General features: G+C 36.8%; 2 protein-coding genes across 5 annotated transcripts in view; one reads left to right on the top strand and one right to left on the bottom strand.

Moving 5' to 3' along the window:
* mlc1 (megalencephalic leukoencephalopathy with subcortical cysts 1) lies at nucleotides 1–27,798 on the bottom strand. Of its 3 annotated transcripts, NM_001079453.1 has the most exon segments (13): nucleotides 7–400; nucleotides 403–477; nucleotides 1,390–1,557; nucleotides 3,096–3,218; nucleotides 4,934–4,990; nucleotides 5,345–5,461; nucleotides 6,477–6,542; nucleotides 9,165–9,266; nucleotides 10,803–10,904; nucleotides 11,812–11,865; nucleotides 14,380–14,469; nucleotides 16,482–16,683; nucleotides 17,182–17,252. In NM_001079453.1, coding segments are annotated over 11 exon segments (1,134 nt in total). In that variant the 5' UTR covers nucleotides 16,662–16,683; nucleotides 17,182–17,252; the 3' UTR covers nucleotides 7–400.
* Nucleotides 20,221–27,798, top strand: part of mov10l1 (Mov10 like RISC complex RNA helicase 1) — a 61,840-nt gene continuing 54,262 nt past the window's right edge. The window contains exons 1-3 of one of the 2 annotated variants that reach the window (XM_012959263.3): nucleotides 20,221–20,310; nucleotides 22,325–22,427; nucleotides 24,463–24,647. In XM_012959263.3, the coding sequence (XP_012814717.2) occupies nucleotides 22,349–22,427; nucleotides 24,463–24,647 (264 nt within the window). In that variant the 5' untranslated portion in view covers nucleotides 20,221–20,310; nucleotides 22,325–22,348. 2 annotated transcript variants of the gene reach the window in all.

Below are 27,798 nucleotides of genomic sequence, written 5' to 3'. Positions count from 1 at the left end.
TTACAGTCAAACAAGTAAACATTTTTATTTTGATAATAGCGCCCTTTTAAGAACTACCACAATGCAGTTTTACAATGTTCAAGCAGCAAGCCTAAAAAAAAACCTGAAAACTCCCACACATAAAGGTTAGGTACTATATAAAAATTACACTCCTTCATGATGAAACGCAGTGTTTAACATAATTTCTTTGTTGGTCGTCATGGAATGCTAGGCACTCACTTAAAAGGGAACTGGCAGATATTGTCATTTTTGCATTACATTTTTGACATCTTGATAATAAAGGGCCAAGTACTGGCCTGAAACGATGCATTGTCATAGATCGAAGCCATGTTATATTCAATAAAGGCTTTTTAAATATATTCTTCTGTTGGTGCTGTAACTTGCATTTCGATGCGGTCACTGCTATTGTGTCATTTGTACCACTACTGCCTTCCATGCTTTATCTTTGTCAAATTCTCTTAAAGTGTTGTTGGAAACCTGTAAACAAGCAATCACATTTGTCTGAGTTTGGACTCATGTCAGGGGTTGCACAACAAAATAAAATGTAATGAAAGCTTAGGAAATAATTGAATATAGCAAACCAAAATAGCTAATACAGCCTATAACAAATGTAAATTAAAAATGCATTGGCATTCTCCAGTACACAATAATGGGATACACTTTAAAATCGCTGTTTTATTACCAGTATAAAAAAAGAGGCCCATAAAGAGAGACTATACCAGTTGTTCTGAGAGAAAACAAATTCTAAGCATATACTGAATGAAAGCTGCAAATTGAGTAGTAAGGGGGAGTGAAGATTAGTGTTCAGTAATGCCCTATGCATTACTGTGCTTCAGTAGTGTCCCAAGTATGGAAAAGGGCAATATTTAGTGATATATATATTCCAGTGTAGTAAGATTCTTTAATAGGCCACTTGATATGATATAATCTGTCTGTTGGTTAAGCATTCATTCTGGGGATATAGTTCTCATTTAATATTGGTTCAAAGAGCCCAAGCCATCTGTAACTGAAAATGCTAATGTTTTATAAAATGGGGAACACTTTTCGCTCAACTGTTTTGAAAAAAAAATGTTTTGTAGAAAATCTGACAAAATGTTGGTCCATTAATCTTTATAAGAGAACAGGGCATCAAAAAAATGCAAATGCAAAATCTGTCTATAGAAATAAAACTGGGGTTCCCCAACCCAGGTTTGGTGGGTAACTGATTCCACCCATACTGCTCTTTTAAAAAGCAGGATGGTGCTTCTACTTCAGAAGCAATTGCTGGCATTACTTATACCCACAGGACTGGACGCAGGGTCACTCACTGCATAATAGTAGGAAGATGTACTAGGCATTTCCTCTTACTACATAAAATCTTTACGTTATAAAAGGTTACTGAGTACTCACATCATTATTTCTGTAATCCATCTTGTCTACCTGTGACATGTTCCAGGATAAATCATCTATTCTCATCAATGTTTTGTAGTGAACACATTGGATGATGGTGATATTTGTGAGCAAGGCCTGCACTAACAGGATCAGCATCAGAAGAAATAAAACAATATCATGAAAATGCTGTGAAAAAAAGAGAAAAAAAAGATTAAAAGAGAAATTTAATCAGAATAGCATTTAATGTGATTTAAGGAAAAAACAACCAGCTAGTTACTCTTTTAGATCAGACAGTTCTCTGTACTCTTACAGCTCCACAACCCCAATATGGTATTTGGTACAGGTATGTGATCCATTAACCGGAAACCCATTATCCAGAAAGTTCCACACTATAAATGATTTCCTTTTTCTCTGTATTAATAAAACAGTACCTTATGCTTGATCCCAACTAAGATATAATTAATCGTTATTGGAGTAAAAACAATCCTATTGGGTTTATTTAATGTTTACATTATTTTTTTTAGTAGACTTACGGTATGGAGATCCAAATTATCTGTTTATCTGAAAAAACCCAGGTCCCAAGCATTCTGGATAACAGGTCGTATACCTGTATAAGAGACTGGATGAGTGTTTTAGTTGTGTCTAAACTGAGGTAAGGCCATATTTTGGCAATATTGCGCAGGAGAATACAACAAGGTTTCTGTACTTTAAATTGCTAAATTTGCCATAGCTTCCCCTTAAGTGAATGCCCTGATATACAGCAAAGTGGTCACATTAATGAGGGCGGGCAGTCGGTTAATTCAACTTACTTGCAACATCATTTCAGGAATCAGAGCCAGGAGTGCAGAGAATGTAATCATACAGCCAAGTACAGCTTTCAATAGCAATTACATTCACGCATAACTTTTTAACAGTTTAATGAATGCATACTGGAAAGCTGCTTAAAATTAGCATTTAAAGCTTTCTTATAGGCTGTCAAGGACACAGAAACCCTTATTCACTAGGAGGCACAAATAAGTATAAGCAAAGCCACTTTACCCTTTCCCAGGCATCGTTCGCAAAGACGAAAAATTATCCATGCATTAAAGTAAAATGTAGAGTAAATCTAAGTATGCCATCGGATACCTGGGAAAGGTGAAAAATATGGTAAAGCTCCTCTTGAAAAAAATGAGGCCCTTGAAATTGTAATTTACTAACACCTTCCATTGAATAAGGGTTTTCTTGACTCTTAAAATATTTTTTAACACTGCAATATGCTTTCTCCTACAAAAAGTGACAGGAAAAAAACTCAATTCACTGGTGGGTACCGAACATTTTAGACAGCAAAAAAGGATTCCTTGTACCTTAACTCAATTAACCTGACAGACTGGGGGTCATTTATAAACACTGGGCAAATTTGCACCTGGGCAGTAACTCATGGCAACCAATCAGATCATTGCTTTAAGTGTTTAACCTACAGCTTGCTGTAATAATGTAACCACTGGTTAGTTGCTATGGGTTACTACCCAGGTGCAAATTTGCCCAGTGTTTTAAAATGACCCCCATTTGTTTTTGTAGTTTGGAATGGGTTGAACTGAAAATCGAGTGAGTTTGTAGATAATAAGAACCAGCCACCCTAGCAGCAATGGACAAAATAATGTATTCAGAATAAATCAAATTATTTATATTTCATAACTGAGATGCAAGAAATTACTGTGGAACAAGAACCATAAAGCTGAACTTACTGTAACAATTGCCGGGTAAATTCTAAAAATGTCAATGGTCCTTATAATACTGAAAGACAGGAAGGCTGACGTTGCAAACAGCAAGGGAGATGTTATACTGCTTGTCACGATGAGCCCCTCCACCTAATAAACATGTATAAATGCATTAAAAAAAAAGGTTTAGTCTTAGCATAATTAGAATCCAGTAAAAATATCAGTTTTTGTATAGAAAAAAACAAAATGCAGGCCACAGAATTTTTTTTTAATAATACTAAAAACTAATAACTAAAATTTATGTTCTCCCTCCTGCCCACCACTGAAATTAATCCATGAATTTTGAGTTAAAAAGAATTTTATTTTTATCTTTAATATGTGATATTAAAGATATAAATAACAAATATAGCTCTAGTAACCTGCAGTATGAGACTGTTTTTTTTCAGTCCCTTGGGATACTTCCTTAAGGAAACTTGTACCACCCTGTAACAATGAATAAGCTGGATGTCCACAACACACTTCTCATGAACAGAAGAACAGGTTTATTAACAGCCACCAGTATGGTTTAGCTTTGATACTTTGTTAATCTTCTCACCACATACTTTTGACAATCATGGTTCCCCAGAGCACCAGGCCCCAGCCTCTTGCATACTTCCCTGATCCTCTTTGTCTGTCCCTACAGTCTGCTCCCCATAGCAGACTTTCAGCAGAAGGGTCAGCCTTCCATTCCAAGTACTCTAAGCCCCACGTGTCCTATTCCCTATCCTTCTGGGTCCCTAACTGGGCTGGTACCACCTGCAGTAAGCTCCAACAAATCTATCCAACCACTATCTCACCTATTAACTCCTACTGGTTACCTTTCTAAAGGTGGCCTACCTTAGGCTCCCTGGCATCACACACTATCACCTTTTCATCAGCCAAAGAAGAAGTGGCTCGCTTTACCTTCCCTTATATAGCTTCTTCTTCAGGGACACTCACCTTACCAACAGAGCCACCTGGTGGCTGAACTAAAAATCATTATAATTAATTACAAAAATGTTTCCACTCTTTACAAGACCACCGTGTAAAAATGTGACTTGCATTGCAGAGCGGTGAATAAGGTAGGATGTTCTGTTGCTTAGATGGGACAGCACTGGGTAATTTTGCACTAGTGAGCAACCAACCAGCAAATAACTTTGATCTATCTAGTAAACCAAAAGCAAATACCTGACTGGCTGTTATTGGTTACTGCCCATATAGTTGGTTATAGAAAGAAACTTAGCTAGGCATTACTATGTAACACTTTTTTGGGTATCAACAAGAATGCCACACAAAGGGTAACTGATGAAGAAAATTGAATACACTACATATTAGTGCTCTTTTACCCAGCACTTGTGTCTGGGGCCTGACTGCACTTTGCATTTTTACTGGATTCAAAAATCAGAGGTGTAAAACACATAACTAGTAGGCACAATACAGCCCAACTAAACCAAAATGGTTCCTGGCAACCTGCTCCTGCTGACACTGCCTACATTGCGCCTTGTCATGCAGTGCAAAGACCTGTGCTCATGAGGCAATTGCAGGTAAGGGTACAAAAATATGGCCATTTGCTTTTGCATCACTGCGCGGCATGCCAGTGCAATGACAATGTGGACAAGGGAGCTGCCATCTTTAATTTTCACACAAAGCAGAATGCTCCTAAGCGGATTGCTCCTGACAATTATTGAGCCCGGCACTTCATAGATGATTCCTCATATTTTAAAAAATATATGTTTCAAGTAATCAAAAGTCATTCATAAAGTAAAGTAATATGATCAAGGTGTGCAGATTCCACTAATTAACAGAAAATTTATTCGTTATTGTAGTAGATGGCTTTCAAAACTTACCAAGCATTTAGTGGGATATTCAGCAGCTATATGGCTTACAACGGCATTTGGAAAACACTGAAAAATAAAATGAATATCAAAACCAAATGACTAGCTGTGCTGTTCAGTGGTAGAGAAAGAAGAAACAATTTAATAGTTGCCAGTCACAACCAGCCAAAATAGGCCACAAACCCAGATATTATCTCATGATCTCATGAAGTTTGCTTCAGTGAAGACAAACTGTGCAACTTAGCTCAGGAAACATAAACCCTGCAGTGCCTTGGGAAGACTGAATATGGCAGGCTACCCACTACTACTCATTTAGACAACATCAAATATTTGCCTAATTGTTTCTTTTAATCATTCACATTAACTTAGGTATAACAATTTGAAACACCATGCACAAGCCAAAAACCAAAACAGTTTACTTACCGCTGCTAATACCCAGAAGATGGATACATAGAGGTAAAGACTGTGTAACAGAGCATCAAAGTTAAGTGCAATAACACCACCAAATACTGCACAAACTCCTACAATCACCTCCACAATCTAAAAAAAAAAAAAAAAAAAAGTAAAGAGGTGTTCACCCAATAGAAAATAGAAATAGGTTTTGGATAATACATGCACCATATTTGAAAATCTAATCACCTTATATACATAATTGCCTTGGTCACTGAAGAACCAAACTGCCTAGGGAGGTATACAGGCGTTCCAGTCATTTGACAACTAACTAATGAGCTCTACATGGCTAGCTTTAGGAAAAATGATGGTTGTTGAGGAGAAATTTACTGTAAAATGATAATCTACATATGCAGTGCTGGTATGTGCCAGATATTTTTTATTCTGGATACAAACATACACATTTTTTTCAGTCTGATTTTCAACAAACTTTGTGTAATTTAGTTTTAGTATTCTTCCAGCAGTATGACAGGCCTAATTTGGCACTTGTTGTAGAAATGCACAGTACTTACTCCTAAAACTAAACCAGTAGAAACTTTGCAACTTTTATTACGTTAAGCACTGTATTATTTAAGACAGAAGGTAAAAAAGGAACACTGTGGGGGATTTACTAACATTTGGATTTTCGTGGTTTTATAGTTTTTAGAAATTGAGAATAAACTCATTTCCATAAATGGCAGTCATTTATCAAAAGATCCAAACTGAAAAAAAGCACAATCGAAAAAAAGTTGCCAGCATCCAAAAAATCCAAAACCTCTAAAACAACAAATCAAAGAAAGATCAATTATTAAAGGGACAACCGCAACCAAAGAAATTGTGCTTTACACAATGCCTCCACTACTGAAAAATATTTTTTCTGGAAAGAAAGTCTATTTTGTGTATGGTACAGTGAGGCAAGGGATATATAGATATTTTCAAGGGCAGCTTATGTTGTTGCCACTAATAATAAAAACATGGTAAAGAATGTTCAAAATAAAAAGCAGAAGCAAATTATTTTCTAAAAACTTGATATATGCAGAAAATATCATTACCTAGGCTTTGATTAGTATGAGAATGTAAAGGTCTTATTACAAATAAGAGTAATAATAAGAATAATATTTCTTACTGAATAAGATTTCATCAGTCGAGAAGGAAATTTAATCTGCTTCAAACAACTCCCATATGCCATGCCCTAAATTTAGTAAAATAATGAACAAAGAATAAAATGTACAAATAATTACAAGATTAAGAGGAAAAAAAAGATACTACGACAGAGGGTTGTTTCATACTAAACATTTTCAGATGTTGCCTGTCCAATTTTTCATTCCAAAAGCAAAGTTACTAAAATGAAACTGGTGCTGACATGGCTGCATCCTCTACTCTTCTGGGAAGGCTTTTCATTAGACTGAGGAACATTGTTGGTTGGATATGGTTCCAGTTAGCCACAAGAGCATTAGTAAGGTTGGGCAGTGATGTGGGATTAAGCCTGGTTTGCTTCCTGAATTCCAATTCATCCTACAGGTACTCATTTGGGTTAAGATAAGGGCTCTGTGTAGGCTAGTCAAGTTCCTCCACTCCTGAAAACAGGTCCCCCAACTGTTGCCAAAAAGTAGGATCAACAGAATTGTCAAGAATGTTGTTGTGTGGTGTAGTCTTAGAGGGGCAATATAACCCCTTTGTTTAACATGAGTACACGTGTAATTGCCCTAACAGTATTTCTTGCTTGTTGTTTTAATATAAAAAATCTATGGTTTTTGTTGACCTACAGTAAACAGGGCAAATAGGGAAACTGAACCTACTACATGTTTGGTAGATACTTATCAGTATACAGACCCTTTCCTTCCTTTTTTTATTGTGACTGTTTTGGTAGCAGGAGTGAATTATTCAGGAAGATTATCTGTGCGCTAAATCTAATTAGCTAACTTGCAAGTAGTTTATGGGCTTATTTATTAATATCTGAGTTTGTGAATTTGTGTTTGTTTTTCTAAATCAGAGTAACTTGCATATTGCATGCTTGCTTATTTATTTATAAGTAAAACTAGTATGAATAAAAAAACTTGAATACCTCGAATTTTCAAGCTCACACACTCAAAAAAAAACCTCAAAAACTTTAATATCTCGAACTGAAAATATGGCTTGACTTTGCTTAGGACAACTCCCATTGAAACTCGGAAGCTTTTAGAAGGCATTTGATTTTTCAGGTTTTTTCAACTTAATACCAAACATTCAAGTTTTTGAACCATAACTCCAATTGTGCGAATGTTAGCTCTAAAAAACTTGAATCTTGAAAAAAAAATTAAACCTCAGTGTTATATTTTTTAATTGTATATGTTATTTAAATCTTATTTTATTGAATCTGAGTAAAGAGCTGGCATTCACATGAAATGAAATTTAAAAAAAATCCCTGATCAGTTACATTTAGCTAGTTTAGCTTCAGGCAAGGACACCAACTGGCTCACTAAGATAAAAAATAATGTAAACTCTGTAACCTGTTATTTTTTTAAATTTACAATACATTAGATACCACAATCAATTCTCATTTCATTAAAAGGCGAGGAAAGGTTAAAGGGATGCTGTCACGGTTTCATGGTTTAGTTTTTAATACTAGATTAGACTAGAGTGCCTTTCAAAAACGTATTCTACCATATACATTTTTATTCTCACGCAAATTTTTTTTTTTCATATAAATAATGGTATGTAGCCATCTCAGTTCATTATGCAGTATCCTGTGTTTTTTTTTTTTAATCTTGCCAGTGGGATGGCATATGCGTCTCTTTGGTTTTCCAAAGACACTCAACGTTTCCTAGTGAGGCAACTTCAGGAAACAATGGGATGCAAAGGGCTTTCCGCCAGCGACTTTTATTGTTGCCAGGGGATAGCCATTTAGGACTAGTAGTCGCCCGCGATAGAAGAGATCTAACTCGGGGCGACTAAACCGCTCCGGGGGTTCTCAGCTGTTAAGCTGGCCATACACAGGCAGATTTTAGCTTATGTAAAAAACAGCTTAATTTTTTTTGTTTTTTTTCAGCAGAAAAAAAAACTGGGGGGGAGAGGGGTTTGGCGAACCAGTGCAGTTGTGGAGGAAGGCCTCTCCAGGGCTTCTACCTTTAATCTGTGGATTTTGTTCTTCTTTAATTATAATAATTAGGATGCAGTAAATTCCAGACATATTTAGTAGGATTCAGATAAGAAAAAGAAGGGTTCAGTTCGCATCCCTAATAATCATGGCAAAAGCTTTCATCACTAGTGATGAGCAAATCTGTCCCAATTTGCTTTGCAGAAAAATTTGCGAAACTGCAAAAAGATCCGCAAAACGGTGTAAAATTTGCGAAGCGCATTGAAGTCAATACACAATTTTTTTATACGCAACAAATTTTTATCTTGCTCCAAATGCATTAATGTCAATGGGCATTTTTTCTCATTCAAAATGCATTTAAGTCAATGGGCATTTTTTCTCATTCAAAATGCATTTAAGTCAATGAGCATTTTTTTCGTGGCAACTTTTTTGTCTTGGTGACTTTTTTGTCTCAATGAATTTTTTCTTGCAGAGTTTTGTGAAAAAATTCGCCGATGCTGAAATGCGGAATTTTGCTGCGAATCCATGACTGCCATGAGTGCAAATTTGCTGGGGGAAAAGACTCTGAGTAAAACTTAGCACCTCATATTTCTGAAATTGAACTTTTGGCTATTTTATTAGTATTTCTTTGTTCAATTTTAAAACCCCAGTCCTTATCTTCTTTCTTTTTTCCAATGTATTATTACAAAGTGTTCTACTCAAAATATATCCACATTTTATTAACACATAAATACTTACTCTCTGTACTTTACAGCAGTCTACATTTGATCTTGCAGAGATAATTACTGTTGTTGCCATAAGAATTTCCATCAGAATAAGAAGAATCAGATTAAAGTTTATCTGCACAAAAGCAAACACACAGCTAAAATAAGAGTCAGAAACATCTTTTTCCTATTACCAATTTTGGCATTTTGTTATGTTTATCAGTAGTAAATAGTATTAGAATCTGTACTATTAAAGAGTTCCTCAACATGCTGTGATAAGCTTTAAACAGTTACATTTTCTACTTAAAAATGATCAGTGTTCTTTCTCCTTGGAGTATTTTCCTAACTTTAAAGAAGGAAGTAAAATTTTTCAAGCATGATCTATAAGATTATCTATAGCTTTTCCATGTTTATATATATATATATATATATATATATATATATATATATATATATATATATATATATATATATAAACATGGAAAAGCTATCAATACTATGGTTTATGTAAATATTTTGTTTATGGACCCACATTAAAAAATAAGGACATACTGAGTAAATAAAAAGAGAGTGGAGCCCACACTTTTCTGGTGTAATTATCTCGATTTTACAGTCATTTAGGAAACTCCAAGTGATTGCATAATCTTCCTTAAACACATGTGCATTTAATTAGTTCAAGGGTTTTACATACTAAACAATACACTGATGAGATACATTAACAGTCATGCAGACCATTAATATTGTGCTCTAACGTGGAGACAAAACATCATGAGAGTGCTTACATTAAAAAAAAAGTCCATTATCACCAAATATCAAAATCATCATAAAATAAAATTAGATTGTTAGCCCATCAAATACCAAATCACAAGGTAGGTTCACATAAAATGCTCCCTGTGCTTTTGCTCTTTTGACTTTTACATGCCATACAGAAATCAAATAGAATGGTGTAGGCAAAACCATTTGTACAAAGTATGAATTTAAAACATCCCTACATGCTCATTGTACTTTATTTATGAAGGTGGAAGGCAAGAGTATATTGGGACATAAATCACTAATCACACTGTAATGACCCCCTGCTGCAGAACAGGCAAATACAGGACTTCCAGTAGGCCACATCTAATAATACAGAGTTTAGAAGAAAGAAAAAGAAAAGGAAAAGAAGGGATGAAAGGGGGAGCAGGCAGCCTTATATGCTATGGGGCAGATTTATTAAAGTACGATCGTTTCGAGTCTGACTTTTTCGTACTGTTCGAGTGTATTTTCTGCGACTTTTTCGTTTTTGTGACAAAATTTGTGCAACAAAACCGTATTGAAAAAAACGTATGAAAGTTTCGGATTCATTCAAGCTTCGGTATCGTGACTTTCCTTGGGCCAGGCTGGAGCTGCAGAGTGCCATTGAGTCCTATGGGAGGCTTCCAAAATCATGCACAAAGTCAGAAAGGTTTTCCTGCCATTTACTATCGTTCAGATACGAAAATTTAGTGACTTTCGGATCGCCAATACAATATTATTGTGACTAATGTGATTTTTTCCTAAGCATTTTCGTGATATTTGCGATCATCAGAAATTATCGTATCCAATTTTACCCATTTCGGGATTGGAACTTGTACTTTGATGAATCAGCCCCTATGTCTCTTGATATACAAATTCAAAGGAATATTTTGATACTTACATTGATTGCTGTTGGGTTTATAGCGAGTTTGCATCCAAACCAAATCAAACAAGTGGTAGTTATTGAAAATGTTGACACAAATAATATTTGGTAATGATACATCTGAAAAATAAATAACATACACACGTATATTTCATACTGGGAAATCTAGAAGATCTTAAATGAAAACATTACCAAACACTATACAGCTCTTTTTAGGGGATGCAAACATTGTCTCAGAAGAGCATCAATGAAGCTACTAGGTCTATTAAATGAAAATTAAAGCCCCAAAACATCTGTGCTTTTATTTTTATCAGTGCATACAGCCATGTACTGCACCTGGTGCACTTTTGTCCTTTTTATTAAAATTTTCTTTCTGGTTGATTTCTTGCTCTCAGCTACCACCTTAAAATGAGTCTACCCCTTTACTGAAATTTACTTTAGGTATATTATAGAATGTTCTGTTCTAAGACTTCAAGGCTGCGAGGCTTCAAATGTATTAATGTTTATACAGTATTACTATTCAGGCCTTCCCTTATTGATCTATCATTCTTATTTCCAAGGTAATTAAGCACCAGCTAGCAGTCCATATTCTAAATCCAACACTTGGACAGCAAACTGCATATTGTATTAGAATACCACTGTGTACACAATGGTAAAAGGTAATTTAAGTTAAACTACCCCATTAAAAGCAGGAAAGCACTTGCACAAAAAGGCACGTGAACATTCTGGTATAAGCTGTGCATGTGAGAATAGCAATTAGTGCATAAGTATGAAGAATCAGCAGAACATATATACTAAGTCAAAATATGAAATGTTTTCTCTGTTGTGCCTTGTCAAGCATAAAACTGTAATATATTGCTTTATTTGTTAAAGGGGCGGCAGTATACCCGTATACCCCCTTGTTCAGCACAAGAACTATTCAATGAATTCATATTAAAGGCTCTTGAGCCACCTTGCTATTCACTTTATTGAAGAACAGAAAAACTGCTTTAACAAACACTGAATTTGTTAAATATTAAGCACTTACCACATTAACTTTGTTTTTCAGCACAGCAAAATGGACAACCGCTGAAGGCAGACACTGCAAGCATATTTGACATTATTTTTTTATTTCTGCAATATCTATGTAACTCTCTTTTCCAAATGATACTTTGGCAGAGATTTAATGATATTTATTTATTGGTACAGGTATAGGACCCATTATCCAGAATGCTCGGGACCAAGGGTATTCCGGATAAGGGGTCTTTCTGTAATTTGGATCTCAACACCTTAAGTCTACTAAAAAATCAATAAAACATTAATTAAACCCAATAGGATTGTTTTGCATCCAATAAGTATGATTTATATCTTAGTTGGGATCAATTCCAAGGTACTGTTTTATTTCTACATAGAAAAAGGAAATCAGTTTTACAATTCTGAATTATTTGATTATAATGGAGTCTATGGGAGACGGGCTTTCCGTAATTCTGAGCTTTCTGGATAATGGGTTTCTGGATAAGGGGTCCGATACCTGTACTAATTTAGAGCTGCTTTGTTGCAGTTTTAACCAAACCTGCTATCTAATACAGAGTAACAAATATAAGGGCTGGTTTACAAATCAAAAGGCAAAGGTCAAAAACACCCGCAATCAGTTAGAGAATGCACACTAAACAGTGTGCACCACAGGCTGATTTACAGATGCAGATTCCAATTAGTGTCCACATTAGCAAATCATGCATAAGTTGTTTTTAGTTAGTCTATGTGGGTGCATACTGTATGCTTTTTGGCATGCTGATGTGCATGGCACCAGAAGTATTAGCACAAGATTCCCTGGGTGCAAATAAGTTGCGAATTTAGGCATAGCAGATGTCTTTTCTTGATTCTGTGGCCCCTTTTAAAAATAAAATTGGAAAAAAATAAAAAAAATACTCAAACAGCTTTGTATGTACTCCACTGCATAGTGTTTAGTGCCGGGCTGGAACTAGGGGCAGGCAGAAGAGACACTTGCCTAGGACATAATGGTGGGAAGGCACAAGGCAATTACCCCTTATATCGAATGTACATAAAATAACTTTAAAGTGATACTGACAGCCATTAAACATTTTTTTACACCTGCTGTTGTGTTTTAATTTGTATCAGCTTTAAATTCCTTATAAACTAAATCTGCAAAGTTTTTTCGCTTAATAATTATGGTAGCACAAATTACAGACCCACGGAGCAGCCATGTTTGTTCCCCTCTTCCGGGTTTTAATTGAAATGCCTCCCAAGTGAATAAACATGCCCAATCACAAAGCTGCAACGCACCTTCTGCTTTCAGCCAGTGTGTGACATAAGCTCAGCTCCATTGTCTATGTGTAGTGGGGAGGGGGGAGGGAGAACCCTTAGAAGCAGGCAGGCAGGCACGGGAAAGCTTAAGCTGGCCTGCTATTTATTTCTCGGTGGGAAGAGCAGAGAGAGGGCACAGCCCTTTGAAGTAGGCAGGCAATGGAAAGATCAAGCCTGCCTGCTATCTAGTTCACAAAGCCATACGATGCTATGCGAGGGAGGAAGGGAGGGGGAGCTCCTTGAAGCAAACAGCAAGCTGAATCCTCACAGTTTATGACGTAGTCCTTTTGACAGATTGAGAAGCTACAGTCGGTTGCCAGACAGTCGGGTTCAGGATCTTCAGTAGGATTTATGTAGAGAAACAGGACTATATGACCTATAGGTAGGTTTGGAAGTAGGTTCATATTTTTATAAGAAATTTTTTGGTGTCAGTATCACTTTAAGGCTAATAGGCAACAACCTCCCCCCCCCAAAAAAAAGACAGAACCCATATTTCAGGACATTCAATACAAAAGTGAAGATCAACTCTTGCAGATGTTTCATAATACAGCTTAATTCTATTAAAAAATGATTCCAGCAAAAAGAGAAAGAGACAGAGACAAACTAGATCTTTTTATGACACATTCCCACTTCCTAAGAAGCATAAATAGGGCAGGGGAACATAGTAACACTCTTAACCAAATGCAGATGCATTTAATAAAATAAACAATCCCCAAACAGTTCTATAAAATATATACAATTTTTTTTCACTTTAATATGCTTTGCAAAAATATTAAGACTGTTGTCCAAAGTCTCTCACTAAACAAACAGCACACACAATAACACATACTTTTTGCCCAACACAAACTGTTTCTGTTCCAGTATTTTCCTGTATTGTAAACCATTCATTTTTCTCTGCCCAATACCTGCAGATAAAAATCAGTCCCCCTTCATCACTGTAAATTATATTTACTATTTGGCTGTTTGAAAGCAAACATTTAATTGACTGGAGTGGGTTACTAGAAATTGACCTTATGTTATACCTTGTAATATCTTACACCCAAGGGTTAAAATAACTACTAGGCTAGATTTTGATCACTAGGATAACCCTAGTGATCAAAATCTAGCCCTAGTAGGGTGGATGTTAGAATTGAAGAACTGCATAGTACCCACTTTAGAGGACAGCAGCAACTTTGAGGAGCACTAGCCATAACAATGTCAATTGGGTGCCATGTGAAGTTAATTAAGAAAGGACAAAATCATAAATAAGGCCAGAAAAGGGCAGAATAAAGGCCCTCATTAGAATACTTACAGAGCCTGCAGCACAACGCAGGTAGTCCATTTCAGAGGGAAAGACATTGCCAAGATAAAGGGAAAATCCAGATGTAGCAATAAGGCAGCTCTGTAATACAAGATCCATAATTGTAATATGTGATTAAAGAAAATCTATTCAAAAGCTCATGCTGCTCATGTGTTAAAAGGCCAGTATCTAAACAGCAAGAACATTTACAAAATTGTTTTTTCAGTCATTAAACTAAATTTAAAATCCAAATCCTATTCTTTACTAGCTTTATTAAGCCCTTGTTACTTTACAATTTTTAGCAGCCTAAAAATGCAAATATGTCAGAAAACTGTAAACTGTAGTTTGAGTAAGTTTACAACAATTATTTTTTTTTTGTTTCGTTCCCCTTTACAAACCATTTGCTTCTCCCCATAACAGTAAGTTCTAAGCTGTATTGTACAGGGACCTCCTCCTTCATGTCTCTTAGTCATAAATGTGGTTATATTTTTGTACTTATTTATATTCTATCATTGTATTATTCCCACATTCTATTAGTTTAACCCTTTAAAAAAATGCTTCCTTGCATGATTAAGCAATTCAACTGGCTCTAAACAGGCGATTTCAAGGCTTTTCAATGTAAAGATATTTTTGGGTGTTTTGCCACCCATGGGGAGCAAGATTTCAAGCAGGTGTCAAAATGAACAATGTAGTTTAAGGGTATTTTGATTACTGCTACAGAATAAATAAATTAAGGAAAAGTGACAAATTCTTGATGTGTGTATGAGGGAACGCAGAAAGAAGCAGCAGTTCACTGGTGGAATACAAAATATTAATTTAGACCCCAAACTAGGTATGTGTACAATTATGGCAATTATGTAATGGGCTTTGTAGTAATATTTACAATTTTAATCTACTACAAATATCCAGTGGAAATACTAGTTGCCTGGGAGAAGCAAATCAGCTTTACCCTACAATTACAGAAATTGTAGAGGAGCCTAAAAATATGGACAATAACATTCCGAGATCATTTTTTTGCTCAATATTTTTAAGTACATTTCTCTATGATGAAATATAGACTTTTTCCATTGTAAAAAAAAAAAAAAAGTGCCTATATTTTGGCAGAAAATGTAAACTGCTGGTATAAAAGCCACTGCTATTTTTGCATGAATGGTATTTGCTACTTTGCCATATTAACACTATAAGAAGCTGTATTCTGAGATAACTATGGCATTAAATAGCAAAAAAATGTACAAAACAATACTTAGCCTCTGGTCTGTGTAACTTGCTGCCGGAGGTGGGCCCAAAGCAAAGCGTGCCAAAAGTAAGCCCCCTGCCATTTTTCACCACTCTGCTTGGTGAACTGGCAATCCAGGGACAGTGTTTAAAGCAGGCAGCAGAGGTAAGTGCCTAGGGTCCTAGTGCCCCCCACTGTTGAACCCAAGGCACATGCCTCTGCTGTTTACCCCTACTTCCAGCTCTGCTTGATGCTCACCTACCATCAATTTACCATTTCTTCCACATCTACCATTCAGATCTATATAAATAATGTAGTTTTGCAATTCATACCCTCCAAAAATGTATCGCAGAAGTGTGAAACAAATTGTATATGTAGAGGTACTCATGGTTGTTTTTCAATAGAAGAGTACAACTAAAAGAATGGGACTAGAAAATATTAGACAAGACACAAATCCAGCATTTCAAAATGCCTTTGGTGCCATGTATTCTTTTGAAGACCCTTTTTATTGTCCCAGTGATGAATTGTGTCTATAGTAAAATGTATATGCTAAATAACATTGGATTGACACCCTACCAGCAAATTTGCTGGATATCCATACAGCTTAAAGCTGTTACTGAAGGTTATGAGCACTGTTGTTTAATAATGGCTAATGTGTTAACAGGGAAAGATTAAAGCTCACTCTTATACTTCCAGTCTCTGTTTGTTGCATTGTAGTCTTATTCACCTTTCTATTGCTTTGTGCAGACATAAGGGAAAATAGTTTTCTTAGTTTCTTAAGTGTCTAAATATGCATGTCTGCTATACAACTGTCCTAAAGGAATTATGAAATGGAAATTCTAAAAGCAATACATAACTTTTTATCTAATGACAAAATATGTGTGTTACCAATACATACCCCCATCAGCAAGGAAAACATCCACATTTTGTACCCAGTACATGGCTTAAGCCTCTCATGAAGCTGAATATCACTGGACTTTAGATCTGTATGGCGATTTTTCTTATCTTGCTTCCCCAGTTCTAAAGTAGCCATTCGATCATAACCATATTCTTCAATTAACCCTTCTTCTCTGGTCATATTGTGCTGAAAAAAATAAAGACTTTGCCCACATATTTAGCCTTGTAATTAATTATTCACCAATTATTTTTGAGATAATAATTAATCAGCCATTTATATTAATTCCAAACATCAAGAGTGCCCTATACCTACTAAAATCAACAATCTATATGCTTTCCATAGAATACATTGTGTGTACACTTGCCTTTATAGTAAGGATAAAAAAATGTAAAGTTATAGTGTCATCTAAATAGCCAAAGACATAGACAAACTGAGCAATCAGAATTTTGTAATTAACAGGTTTCAGCAGTCTTAAAAAATGTAAATCAACCTTGTTCTGTTGGCAGATAGCAATACTGTATAGTAGAAAAAAGCTGCAAGTTTAGAAACAGATAAACATGGATAAAACTAGCCATAACATCACAGTTCCCACAAACTAGACTTCTTGTAGTTCTGCTACATAAATGTTCAGATAAAAGTTACTTCAAAAGGGTACAGTTTCCTGGATTTTTTTTTTTTTTTTGGATGAAGCTATACATACCTGTGTTCCAAAAGTTTACAAATGGTTATGGTGCACAGACTAAAAGCTACCCACAGGCTTGCTATTTTCTGTGATTAGCGATTCATGCTATCTTTGAAAAGTTTTGTCCTTCTACTCTACTCTGTTAGAGAAAAGGATCTATTCACATTCAGGACAAAGGCAGTGGGAATTTGTACGTAAGCCAGACAACAGGGATGCCTCTTGAATTTTAATGAGATCCCATACCAGGACACAAACAATCAAAGTGTTACTGTTAACGAATTGCATTTGAGCAATTATGATTTCTGACTTGTCAACATTACCCATAATTTTCTATCTATAGGTATCTATATCTTTCAAAAGTAGAAATAGGAAGCATTTTGTCTAGATATAGAAGCTACCATGTATACAGCACTTCTGACTATGCTATATCGCATGACTGATATGACTTTTAAAATTAAAACAAAACAGAGAAGGCTTTACACAGTCTAGTATTTTCTCTGCACCTATAATTCTATGTAGGTAAGATAATATTTACAACATATTTAAGAACTTTTAAATTTGCAATGCAATCTAAGGAAATTTGGACAGACAATACTACATGTTGCATACCAATTTAATCCAATTTGATGCAGCATAGATAGCAAATGAGTGGTAAGCAACTGCCACAGCAAATTATGGGTGAAAGTTTAAGGCTAATGCCACACCATGCACATGGCGTATTTTTGGCAAGCCAAAAAACGATTGCCAAAAATAAGCACCATATGATCCAACCTGTGCCTGCACCTGAATTAATGGAATACGCTCGGGTGCAGGCACATGTAGCCGAAATTTTCATAAAAACATGAGAGAATGCAAATTCTTGCGTTTTTATGTGGATATCAGCTATATGTGCCTGCATCCGAGCATATTCCATTCATTCGGGTGTAGGCATAGGTAGGACGGTATGGCGCATGTGTTCGGCAAGCGTTTTTTGGCTTGCCGAAAATATATGCCATACGCATGGTATGGCATTAGCCTAACTTGACCATTCTGATCACACTTGCAGATGATACACTGATGCAGAAAGTCACAAGGATTTATTCAACATTTGTTTTGTTTTTTTTGTGGCCAATCAAAGTTGATCAGCTATGTAAAATTAAAGGAGACTCATGGAAGACTCAATCGTGAAAACAACTTTTTCATTTATTCAGTAGTTGAATGTCAGACACACAGGACACCCTGGTGGCCACTAATGCCTTTCTCTGGATCACTGTATTCTTCCTGAGGCCTACCTGTCCCTACCAAAAGCTGCTGTCCCTGTTTCCTCACTGTCAAAAAGGGCACCTCCTATCTACTTCCTGTTCTATTAAAAGCTTGAACATTTAAACAAAACATATTTCACCTCATTACACTCCTCCCCTTTGAAAATCAGACACGTCTGCCAATCACCACCACTTTCACATCACATTTTATATCCTAATATCTAAACATCATAACAGTTTATATAAAGGTTTGCCACGGCACAATGGCAGCTGAACACCTTTTGCTTATTACACTTAACTGAATGTCCTTCTTAGTGGCTGGTCCCACTCAGTTACAATAGTTTGCTGTGGAAGAAAACAAGTAGTGCTCCCATCCCTTCTCAGCTCTCTTCCTCTCCTGAGGTTTGTCTAGGGGCGCTTTGCATCATCCAGGTGTAGCAAATGTTCCTCAAATGAGCTGGAAAAATCACATGATCCAGGTATATAAGAACTGTACAACAGTTCGTGTCCCCCAGACAGCATTCCATTAGCCCCTGGAAGGTGCAGTGGGCATTTGTTAGTCCAAACTTCAGAACTCCAGCTGATTAAGGATGTCCCACTTCTCTTGGAACTTAGGTGGGCAATTGGGTGCCTTGGGAGCTTCCAGACAGTAGGCCCCCTGCATTTCAGCAATGACAACATTGGAGGGAATAGTCACTGGCTTTGTACCTAGGTTTATGATACTCACTGATACCCAACCTTCCTGTATTCTCACTATGGAGCAGGTGACCAGCCAGTGCTCTTTCCGTTCTTGAACCTCCATGGAGGGTTTGATGAGGACCATTACCCCCTTTTATGTCAGTCGGGTACTGACCTTCATGTGTATCACTATCTTTTGTCCACAGTTCAGCAGTTCTCCCTTGCAGGGAGACCTATAGTTCAATATCCCTTAGGTACAGTTTGGGCAGAAACTGTAAAAAAATTCTCACTCCTTCTGCCAGCCTTCATTTCTCCCCCTTCACCAATTAACTTTTGTTCCGTTTCAGCATTCTTCCCTATTATTCCATATTTCTGTTCCCCAATGCAGGTTTAAAGTTGCATCTCCTGCACTTTCCAGTCTTGATGCACATTTAATGCTATGCTCAGTTTTACATAAACTGTTAATATATAACAGGTGTGTTAAACTAGAACTTGAAGAACTCCCACAGATCCTTGAAGTTATAGATTAACTATTAACCTCAGAAACACCTGCTAGCCCACTACCCTCCACTATGTCACATTATGGAGTAGTACAATTGAGTGGCAATTAAAGACCACTATATGCAGCTGGAAGCAGATTCCAGCACTGACAGGGATTGAATTGATGTTCTGGAGCTACTGCACAATAGGAAGCTTCATTCTGCACCCACACTCCATCCTGAGTATTGTGGTTTAGATTAATTATGGAAGCAGGCAACAGATTTAAAAAAAAAAAGCTAATTTACCCAGCATGCACTGGACACTGCCTGACTTAGAAAGGCTCAGAAAAACAGGAGGAATATATAGGAGGAACAGGTACTGGAATAACATTTTGGAGAGTATTGCAGTTGTAATATCAAAATTGTCAGAATACAAACCCAACAAAGGTCTCAAAACTAGTCTAAATATGTACCCTAATGGGTTTGGATTTTAAAAACTAAGTTAGTTTGGAATCAGCCCACCCTGACAACCCTGCCAGGTGCTGTCCTTTTCAGTCGGTCTGACCAACGGATGCTGGATAATGTAGTTTTTATTAAACTCTTGCCTGCTTCCAAGGTTAGTCCAAAACTACAATACCCAGGATGCAATGGGACTTGGTAGAGAATGGAAAAGAAGGTCCAGGCAGGAGTAGCGGCACGCCCACTCACCCCATCCTGTCAGCACCGCAAACTCTTTTCGTCTGCATTTGGTCTGTGATAGTCACTTGTACTACTCTGTAATGTAATTGTATGTTGGAGGGGGTAGGGCTGGCATGTTTTCCGAGGTTGATAGTTAAACTATAACTTTCAAATCTGTGGTGGTTTCATAGAGTTGTAGTTTAAAATACCCATGTGTGCATCATCCCTGGGGTTAATGCAGGAGAGCTGCTTTTTAGTGTGCGTTTTTTTTTAAATGTAGTTTAACACATCCACGAGGAACTTTTACTACAACTCTACTTACACATACAACTCATCTATGTGTACATCATACCTAGGGTTAATACAGTCACATTCAGCATACCCACTGTGGGGCCATGACAGGTTTTCAGGAGCAGCATTTAGAACAGATTATTTTTTATTTTTATTTTTTTTTTTAAAAGCAGGAGATTTAAAGGGGTCGTTCACCTTTGAGTTAACTTTTAGTACAGGGGGCTCAAACTCAATTTACCTGGGGGCCGCAGGAGGCAAAGTCAGGATGAGGCTGGGCCGCATAAGGGATTTCACAAAAAATTGGCTTTCAAGGGATAATGCAAGGCACGGCGGGCGGGAGCTGCTGATTGCAGAAATGACGTTATGCCATCATAACCGTTATTATGGGAAGACGTTCTGTGTGCACAATTAGCTGCTAAGGAGCTAATTGTGCACACAGAATGTCTTCCCATAATAACGGTTATGATGGCATAACGTCATTTCCGCAATCAGCAGCTCCCGCCCGCCATGCCTTGCATTATCCCTTGAATCGCAATAAAAATCGCGATCCATTCCTTGCTTTTAAGAAGGCGTTGGTGCGGGCCACAAAATACTGTACCGAGGGCCACAAATGGCCCGCGGGCCGTGAGTTTGAGACCCCTGTTTTAGTATGATATAAAGAGCAATAATTTGAGACAACCTGCAATTGGTCTTCATTTTTTGTTATTTAATTTTTTGTTCAGCAGCTCTTAAGTTTATCATTTCAGCAGGTATCTGGTTGCTAGGGTCTAAATTACCTTAGTAATCACGGAGTGTTTTGAATGAGAGGCTGGTATATGTATAGGAGAGAGCCTGAATAGAAAAAGTAAAAACAATAAAACGGACTCACAGAGCAATAGTATTTTGGTTTCTGGGGTCAGTGACCCCATTTAAAAGCTGCAAAGAGTTAGAAGAAGAAGGCTAATATTTCAAAAACTATAAAAAAAATTTAAAGTGATGACCGGTTTAAAAGAACTGGCCATTCTATAACATACTAAAAGTTTACTTAAAGGTGAACCATCCCTTTAACTTTGAGCCTGTATTTGTCCAATTGCGCCTCATGTTTAATGCTGAGAGAGAGAAAAGCTTTGTTCTGAAACAAATAGGCAGTTTGAATGGTCCTGAACCTGATAGAACAAAACCTAAAAGGGAATGAATTAATGGGTAGTGCACATAAGGGGGTCAGAATAAATGGGCAATGGAGATATAAGGAATGAAAAAAAAAAAGAGGGGGGGCAAAATCCCAACTCTGCTTAGGGCCTCATTTTTGCTCTGAATGCGTTGTCTTGAATCCAGTTTTTGCCGTGATGTTACTGGCAAGTCCAGGTTAATTTAATATTATGAATCCATTTCTGCTGTGATATTATTGGCACTTCTTGGCCATGTTCTACGTCACAATTAAACTGGCATGTCTGGGTTAATGCTATACATCCACCTGTGTTTTCTGGCCCAATATTTGGTAATACAAGTACCCCCTTCATGTTAGGTACTGTAAACAGGGGCTAGCAGCACATGTTAAGTAATGTTGCAATAACCTGTATACAGTAGGCATGACAGTCATCCTAGTATGCAATGGACATAGAATATTCCAGAGTTGGGTGTCACTGGAGAGCAGGCACTTGCCATGGGCAGTGATTCCAGGTTTGAAAAGGGTAGGAGAAGGTATATTTCCACATGTATTTTAGATTTTTTTCACTCTACAATTGGGCTGTTTTTGGTATTCTATGGTAATTGTCTGTTTTTTAAAAAATCTTTAACTTATGAATACATCTATAGGGACCTATACAGAGAAGAAGAGCCATGATCAGCGTACTTTCCAGGGTGGGTTCCTTCTTCTGGAGAAGAGCTGGTGAAGAAGAGAAATCAAAATCTAGTTCAGGTATCCGGCCTTAGTCTTATCTAATGTACAATAGCTGGGAATGCTTTTGGCTGAAGAAATGATTGAAGGGCAATGTACTGTTGAGTTCAAGACACTGTTATTTATTGTGGTCTGTGTTATTATTATATTTAAGGTTGCAGCACAAACTTTGCATTGCATACTATGAGTGTACACAACCTCTATGAATACAATTATATAGGTAGCTGTATATTGCATGAGCAACCTAAGTGCTGTATTATTGAATAAAACAGTACAGTGCACTGGGTGTCAGTCCTTTATGCCTATCAGACATTGCCAGAATTGCTGAAGGATGCTAGTTGTCATTGAGGGACCAGTTTATGTGTTTTTACATACAGGGCCCCTTTGTGCCTTGTATTCATCTGCTAATCGGCCACAAGGTTAGGGTATTTCAGGGTACACTAAGGTAATGTGCAATTGGCACCCCTTTGGTATGTTGGGAGCAAGATCTAATATTATGTAAAATAATGCAGATGACATATTCTCCAGAAAACTATTGATTCTAAAGCATACATTTTATAAAGTCTCAAAGCAAGACAATGAACAACTGAGAGTTATTTTTGTCTACTCACTTCACTAACCCAAAGCCTTCTGCTTTTCAGAATGCTACTGTGCATGAAACACACATAATTTGTAAACATTCATTTCTCTGGTTATCAGCTTTTTAACTTTCCAATTGTTCCAACTTTCTTTAAACTTCTATTTGGTTACTTTGCTCCCTGACCCTAGCAATTAGGCAATTTCCTGAATTTCCTGAATACAAAGATGAGCAATTAGAAATACAGGTATGGGATCCCTTATCTGGAAACTTGTTATCCAGGAAGCTCCAAATTATGAGAAGCCCATCTCCTATAGACTCCATTTTAATCAAATAATTCAGATTTTAAAAAACAATTTCCCTTTTCTCTGTAATAAAACAGTACTTTATACTTGATCCCACCTAAAATATAATCCTTTAAATAATTAATCAATCCTATAATTAATCCATTGGAGGCAAAACAATCCTATTGTGTTTATTTAATGTTTAAATAGTTTATTAGCAGACTTAAAACATGGTGATCCAACTTACACAAAGACCTCTTTTCCAGAAAACCCCAGGTCACAGGCGTTCTAACTAACAAGTCCCATACCTGTAGTAATAAAATCTAGCCTCACAATTAAGATTCATGGGTGTTGCTTAGATCTGTCCAATAGGCTTTATCCAATAAAGCTATTTTAAAGGCAAACTTCTCATTTTAACATGGATTCTTGTTGTATTTAAACTGAGCACGCCGGCTGGGGTGTACGTGAGCAAGCATTCCTCTTCTTCCTTTGGTCATCGCACATGTGCAGTAGGGTAAAAAGATGAACTTTAACAAGGAAAAAACTCAACTGCCCATGCGCTGGCTCTGGGATCAATGTAAAGGAGAAGGAAGGAAGAGGATTGGTCGCCTGCATTTACCCTGTGCAGCCAGGGGTATCGGGTAATTACAACCACTAGGGGGTGCCTAATATTTGGCACCCCCTAGTGAGTTAGCCTTTCCTTCTCCTTATAGATAGACTTACACTTTAATGAAATAAAAATTATTCAGAATGATTTTTTTTTAACTTTATTTTTATTGTGGTTTACCTTCATATTGTTAAGAAATTGCATGTTACCTATGTTCTTTCATGTGTCCGTTAGAATACAGAATTCAAATTGTTTTGAAAGTATTCGTTGAGAACAAAGAAGAACCAAACCGTAAAATAGAATCTGGTTACAAATTCTGTATTTTATAGGTTGAACTTACTGTACCAACCCAGAGGCTGAGCCGCCTTCCAGCTGTAATCTACACCTTCAAATTTGTCCACAACTGTTCCCTATCATCTGATCTTTTTAAGCCATTATTTGAGGTTACAACTGTCATAGAACTTGATTCTACAGGATTAATTACTAACTAGTTCTGATGCTGGATGCACGGATTTCTGTGCTGCCATGCAAAATACAAATAGTTTTGCTTTCTGTTGTTGTCTCTAGTCTACATGTTTACTCTTTCAGATTCATCTGTGATTAGGAATATGGATGGTGTAGTTACACGTTTCTGTAATGATTATGGAATGATAAATGACCAAGTTTATTTCACAAGTGATGCTGTGATAGGCAGAGAGCCACTAAGCGTAGGACAGAAAGTCAATGTTGCTTATGAAGAGGATAAAACTTCTGGAGGCTTGAGAGCAATCATGGTAAGTAAGGTATTCTTCTATTTGCAAGCTGTTTATGTTATTTGCAATTTTGTTGTTTTTTGGTCTTTTTTTCTAAGAAAAAGTAATATTTCCATAAAATGTGTTAAACTGTGACATTTGCAAACAAATGTTTTTGTATGTTTATAAGGCTTGATATACAAGTTGCCATTTTATATGTGTTTTTGCAGTTTGAGATGTGGTTATAAATTGCTCTACTGCAGCTCTCATGTCTGTGCAGTTTTTTTACCTGTAAATAAAGAAATATAAATGAAATCTTTTTTTTAGTACAGTTATGGAATCTTCCTTCCAAGATCTTCCTTCCACCCTTCCTGCTCATGACCTTTCTCTGCACCACTTCCTCCTCCAGCAGCTTCTTTTTGTAGGCTTGCGCCTGCTCCACCCAGCTCCCTTCGTGACATTAGAGATGGCTCAGGTGCAGATCTATAAATATGGTGGATTGCTGAGTCAGGTTGGGCAGGTGGACCTTTTGTTGACCTGCACACCATTACTATACATCAGGAATAGCACTGCTTTGTGCTTTACCCCTGAAGAGCAGTAGTTGTTTAACCCAGAAAATAAGTAAGGGCTCTTACAGAAAAGTGTTTCTTCATGTGTTCCTCGAGCAAGTTGCATTCAGCTTGCATGGTGGTTCCATGCAGCTCAGTGAGTACAGCCACTACTGGGAAAAAAATGGGCTACTTTAACTCATGCGTTCCCTTGTTTTGGATTGCATATAAGATCTATAACAGGGGAATGCATGAAAGATTAGCTCATCTGCAAGAGCCCTTAAATGGACTTTATCTCAAGTGTCAGAGCTTATTGGCTCATGTATGAGATCAAAATGACAGCCTGCACAAACAATATTCTCAAATCAAGTGGGAATTCACAGAAGGGGAGTAAAATGTTATTTAGTACCTTGTGTACTAAATAACATATCTATTTCTGATTTGTCTTTTAATGCTATAGAAGTAACATGTTTTCTGCCACAAATTCCATATTGTCTGAACAACAATTTGTTTTCTAACTCCACTCTATTCCAGAATGTTGTTTTATGTCAAAAACTGGAGTAATGCAATTTTGCCAGATCAACGGATTTCTAAATTAGTAGTTATAAAAGGGATATGTAACCTTTAAATTAACTTTGCAGTTTGTCTTTACTTTTTTGCAGTTTTTGAATTAACTAGCTTTTTGTTTATCACCTCTCTAGTTTGGGATTTTAGCAGCTATCTAGTTGCTAGGGTCCATTTAACCTAGCAACCAGGCAGTGGCAGGAATGAGAAACTGGGAGATGAATAGGATAGGGCCTGAATAGAAATATAAGCTATAAAAAGTAACAAAAACCATACAACTGTAGGCTCACAGAGCAATAATTTTTTGGTTACTGGGGTCAGTGACCCCTTTCTGAAAGCTGCAAAGGAGCAGAAAAATAGACAAATAATTCAAACCTATAAAAAAAAATAAAGAACAACTGAAAACTTGCTACGAATAGGCCATTTTATAACATACACCTATGGGATCCGATATCCAGAAACCCATTATCCAGAAAGTTCCAAATTACAGAAAGGCCATCTCCTATAGACTCCATTATAAGCAAATCTATTTTTTAAAAATGATTTCACTTTTCTTTGTAATATTACTAGACTAAAGGAATGGACATCCAGATTACAGAAAATCCCTTATCCAGAAATCCCCAGGTCCTGAGCATTCTGGATAACAGGTCCCATACCTGTACTACAATGTAACGTAAAGGAGAACTGTCCCTTTAATTTCAGTAAAACCTATACCAACTGAAATTTTTGTACTGCAGATTTGTATGTATGTACTCTAAACATGTCACATTAGAATCAGCATGAGGCTATGCAAATTGTTTGAACCCATTCACAAGATTAGATATTTCCCAGTTTTATTAAAAATTGGCCAAAATGTCTGTTATTGCATTCCCAATCATAACATTAATTGCAGACTGATTGCTGTGGTCTGGATTACTAATCCAAAAAAAGATACCTCTTCATTTTGTTAAGCTAAGGTTAGCACTTAGTTTGGACACACTAGGATTTGATTGCATCTCTACTGAAATGCATGAAAACACATAAGTTGCATCAAGAGCACTTAAATAGGAGTATTTCTACCTGTCCTTACCTGCACTCAGTCTTTCATACATTCCAGTGCAGGAAGAAATGCAGGCCTGCATTTCCTAAGTGATTGTAAGCATTTGTAGCGCAGACAAGCACCAGATGCAGGTAGAATTACATTACATTACCTTAACATTTATTTATAAAGCGCCAACATATTCCGCAGCGCTGTACAATAAGTGGGTTACATACAGAGTAACATATAAAGCAATCAGTAACCGATACAAGAGGTGAAGAGGGCCCTGCCCAAAAGAGCTTACAATCTACAAGAATAAATCGTTACATTCTACCTGTGTTTGGGGCTTTCCTGCACCTCAGTAAGTACAAAGTAACTAAATAGCCTGGGCTGTATTTCTTCCTTTGGAACACATGAAAGACCCACTGCAGAGGAACATGTAAGGCTGATGTCACAAGTGGCGTTTTTACGCTGCGTATTTTCTAATTCTCTCGGCGGCTGAAAAATGCACAATATCATCATCCATAGAAATAACTTGAAAAGACTCGAAGGAAACCACACAATGCTTAAATACGCTAGAAAATGCCTTACCACGGATTTTTCAAGCGTTTGCGAAATACGCCATTATTTGCACAGCAACCTATTTCTGTGTATACACAAAGGCAGCTGCCAGACATAGCAGAAATACTATTTCGCACTATTAGAACCATGGGAAATAGGATTTGCTACGTCACCAGTACTAGGCTGAAAAACGCCATAGTCAAGGGCTGTGTGGCTTGTGCGACGTTTTGAGGCTGAGAAAATACACAGCGTGTGGCATCAGCCTTAGAACACTTGTCTATAACCCTGACAGCCAATGCCTTCAAATTTATGTCTAGCATATAGTTAAAAGAGGGGGAGGGGGGGTGGTATTACATGTCCAGGGGTAAAAAAGTGCCTTAAAAACTTGCTTTTTATGCTAAATATTTCCTAAAATATATAGAGCATTGTTATGTTAAATACCTTGTAATATTGCAAGTTGCAATGACACATTGCCTGTAGTATGCTGAATTTGGTGCAGCCC

This window comes from Xenopus tropicalis, chromosome 3, assembly GCF_000004195.4.
Source record: "Xenopus tropicalis strain Nigerian chromosome 3, UCB_Xtro_10.0, whole genome shotgun sequence".
NCBI lineage: Eukaryota > Metazoa > Chordata > Amphibia > Anura > Pipidae > Xenopus > Xenopus tropicalis.
This window is presented reverse-complemented; position numbering and strand designations above follow the sequence as displayed.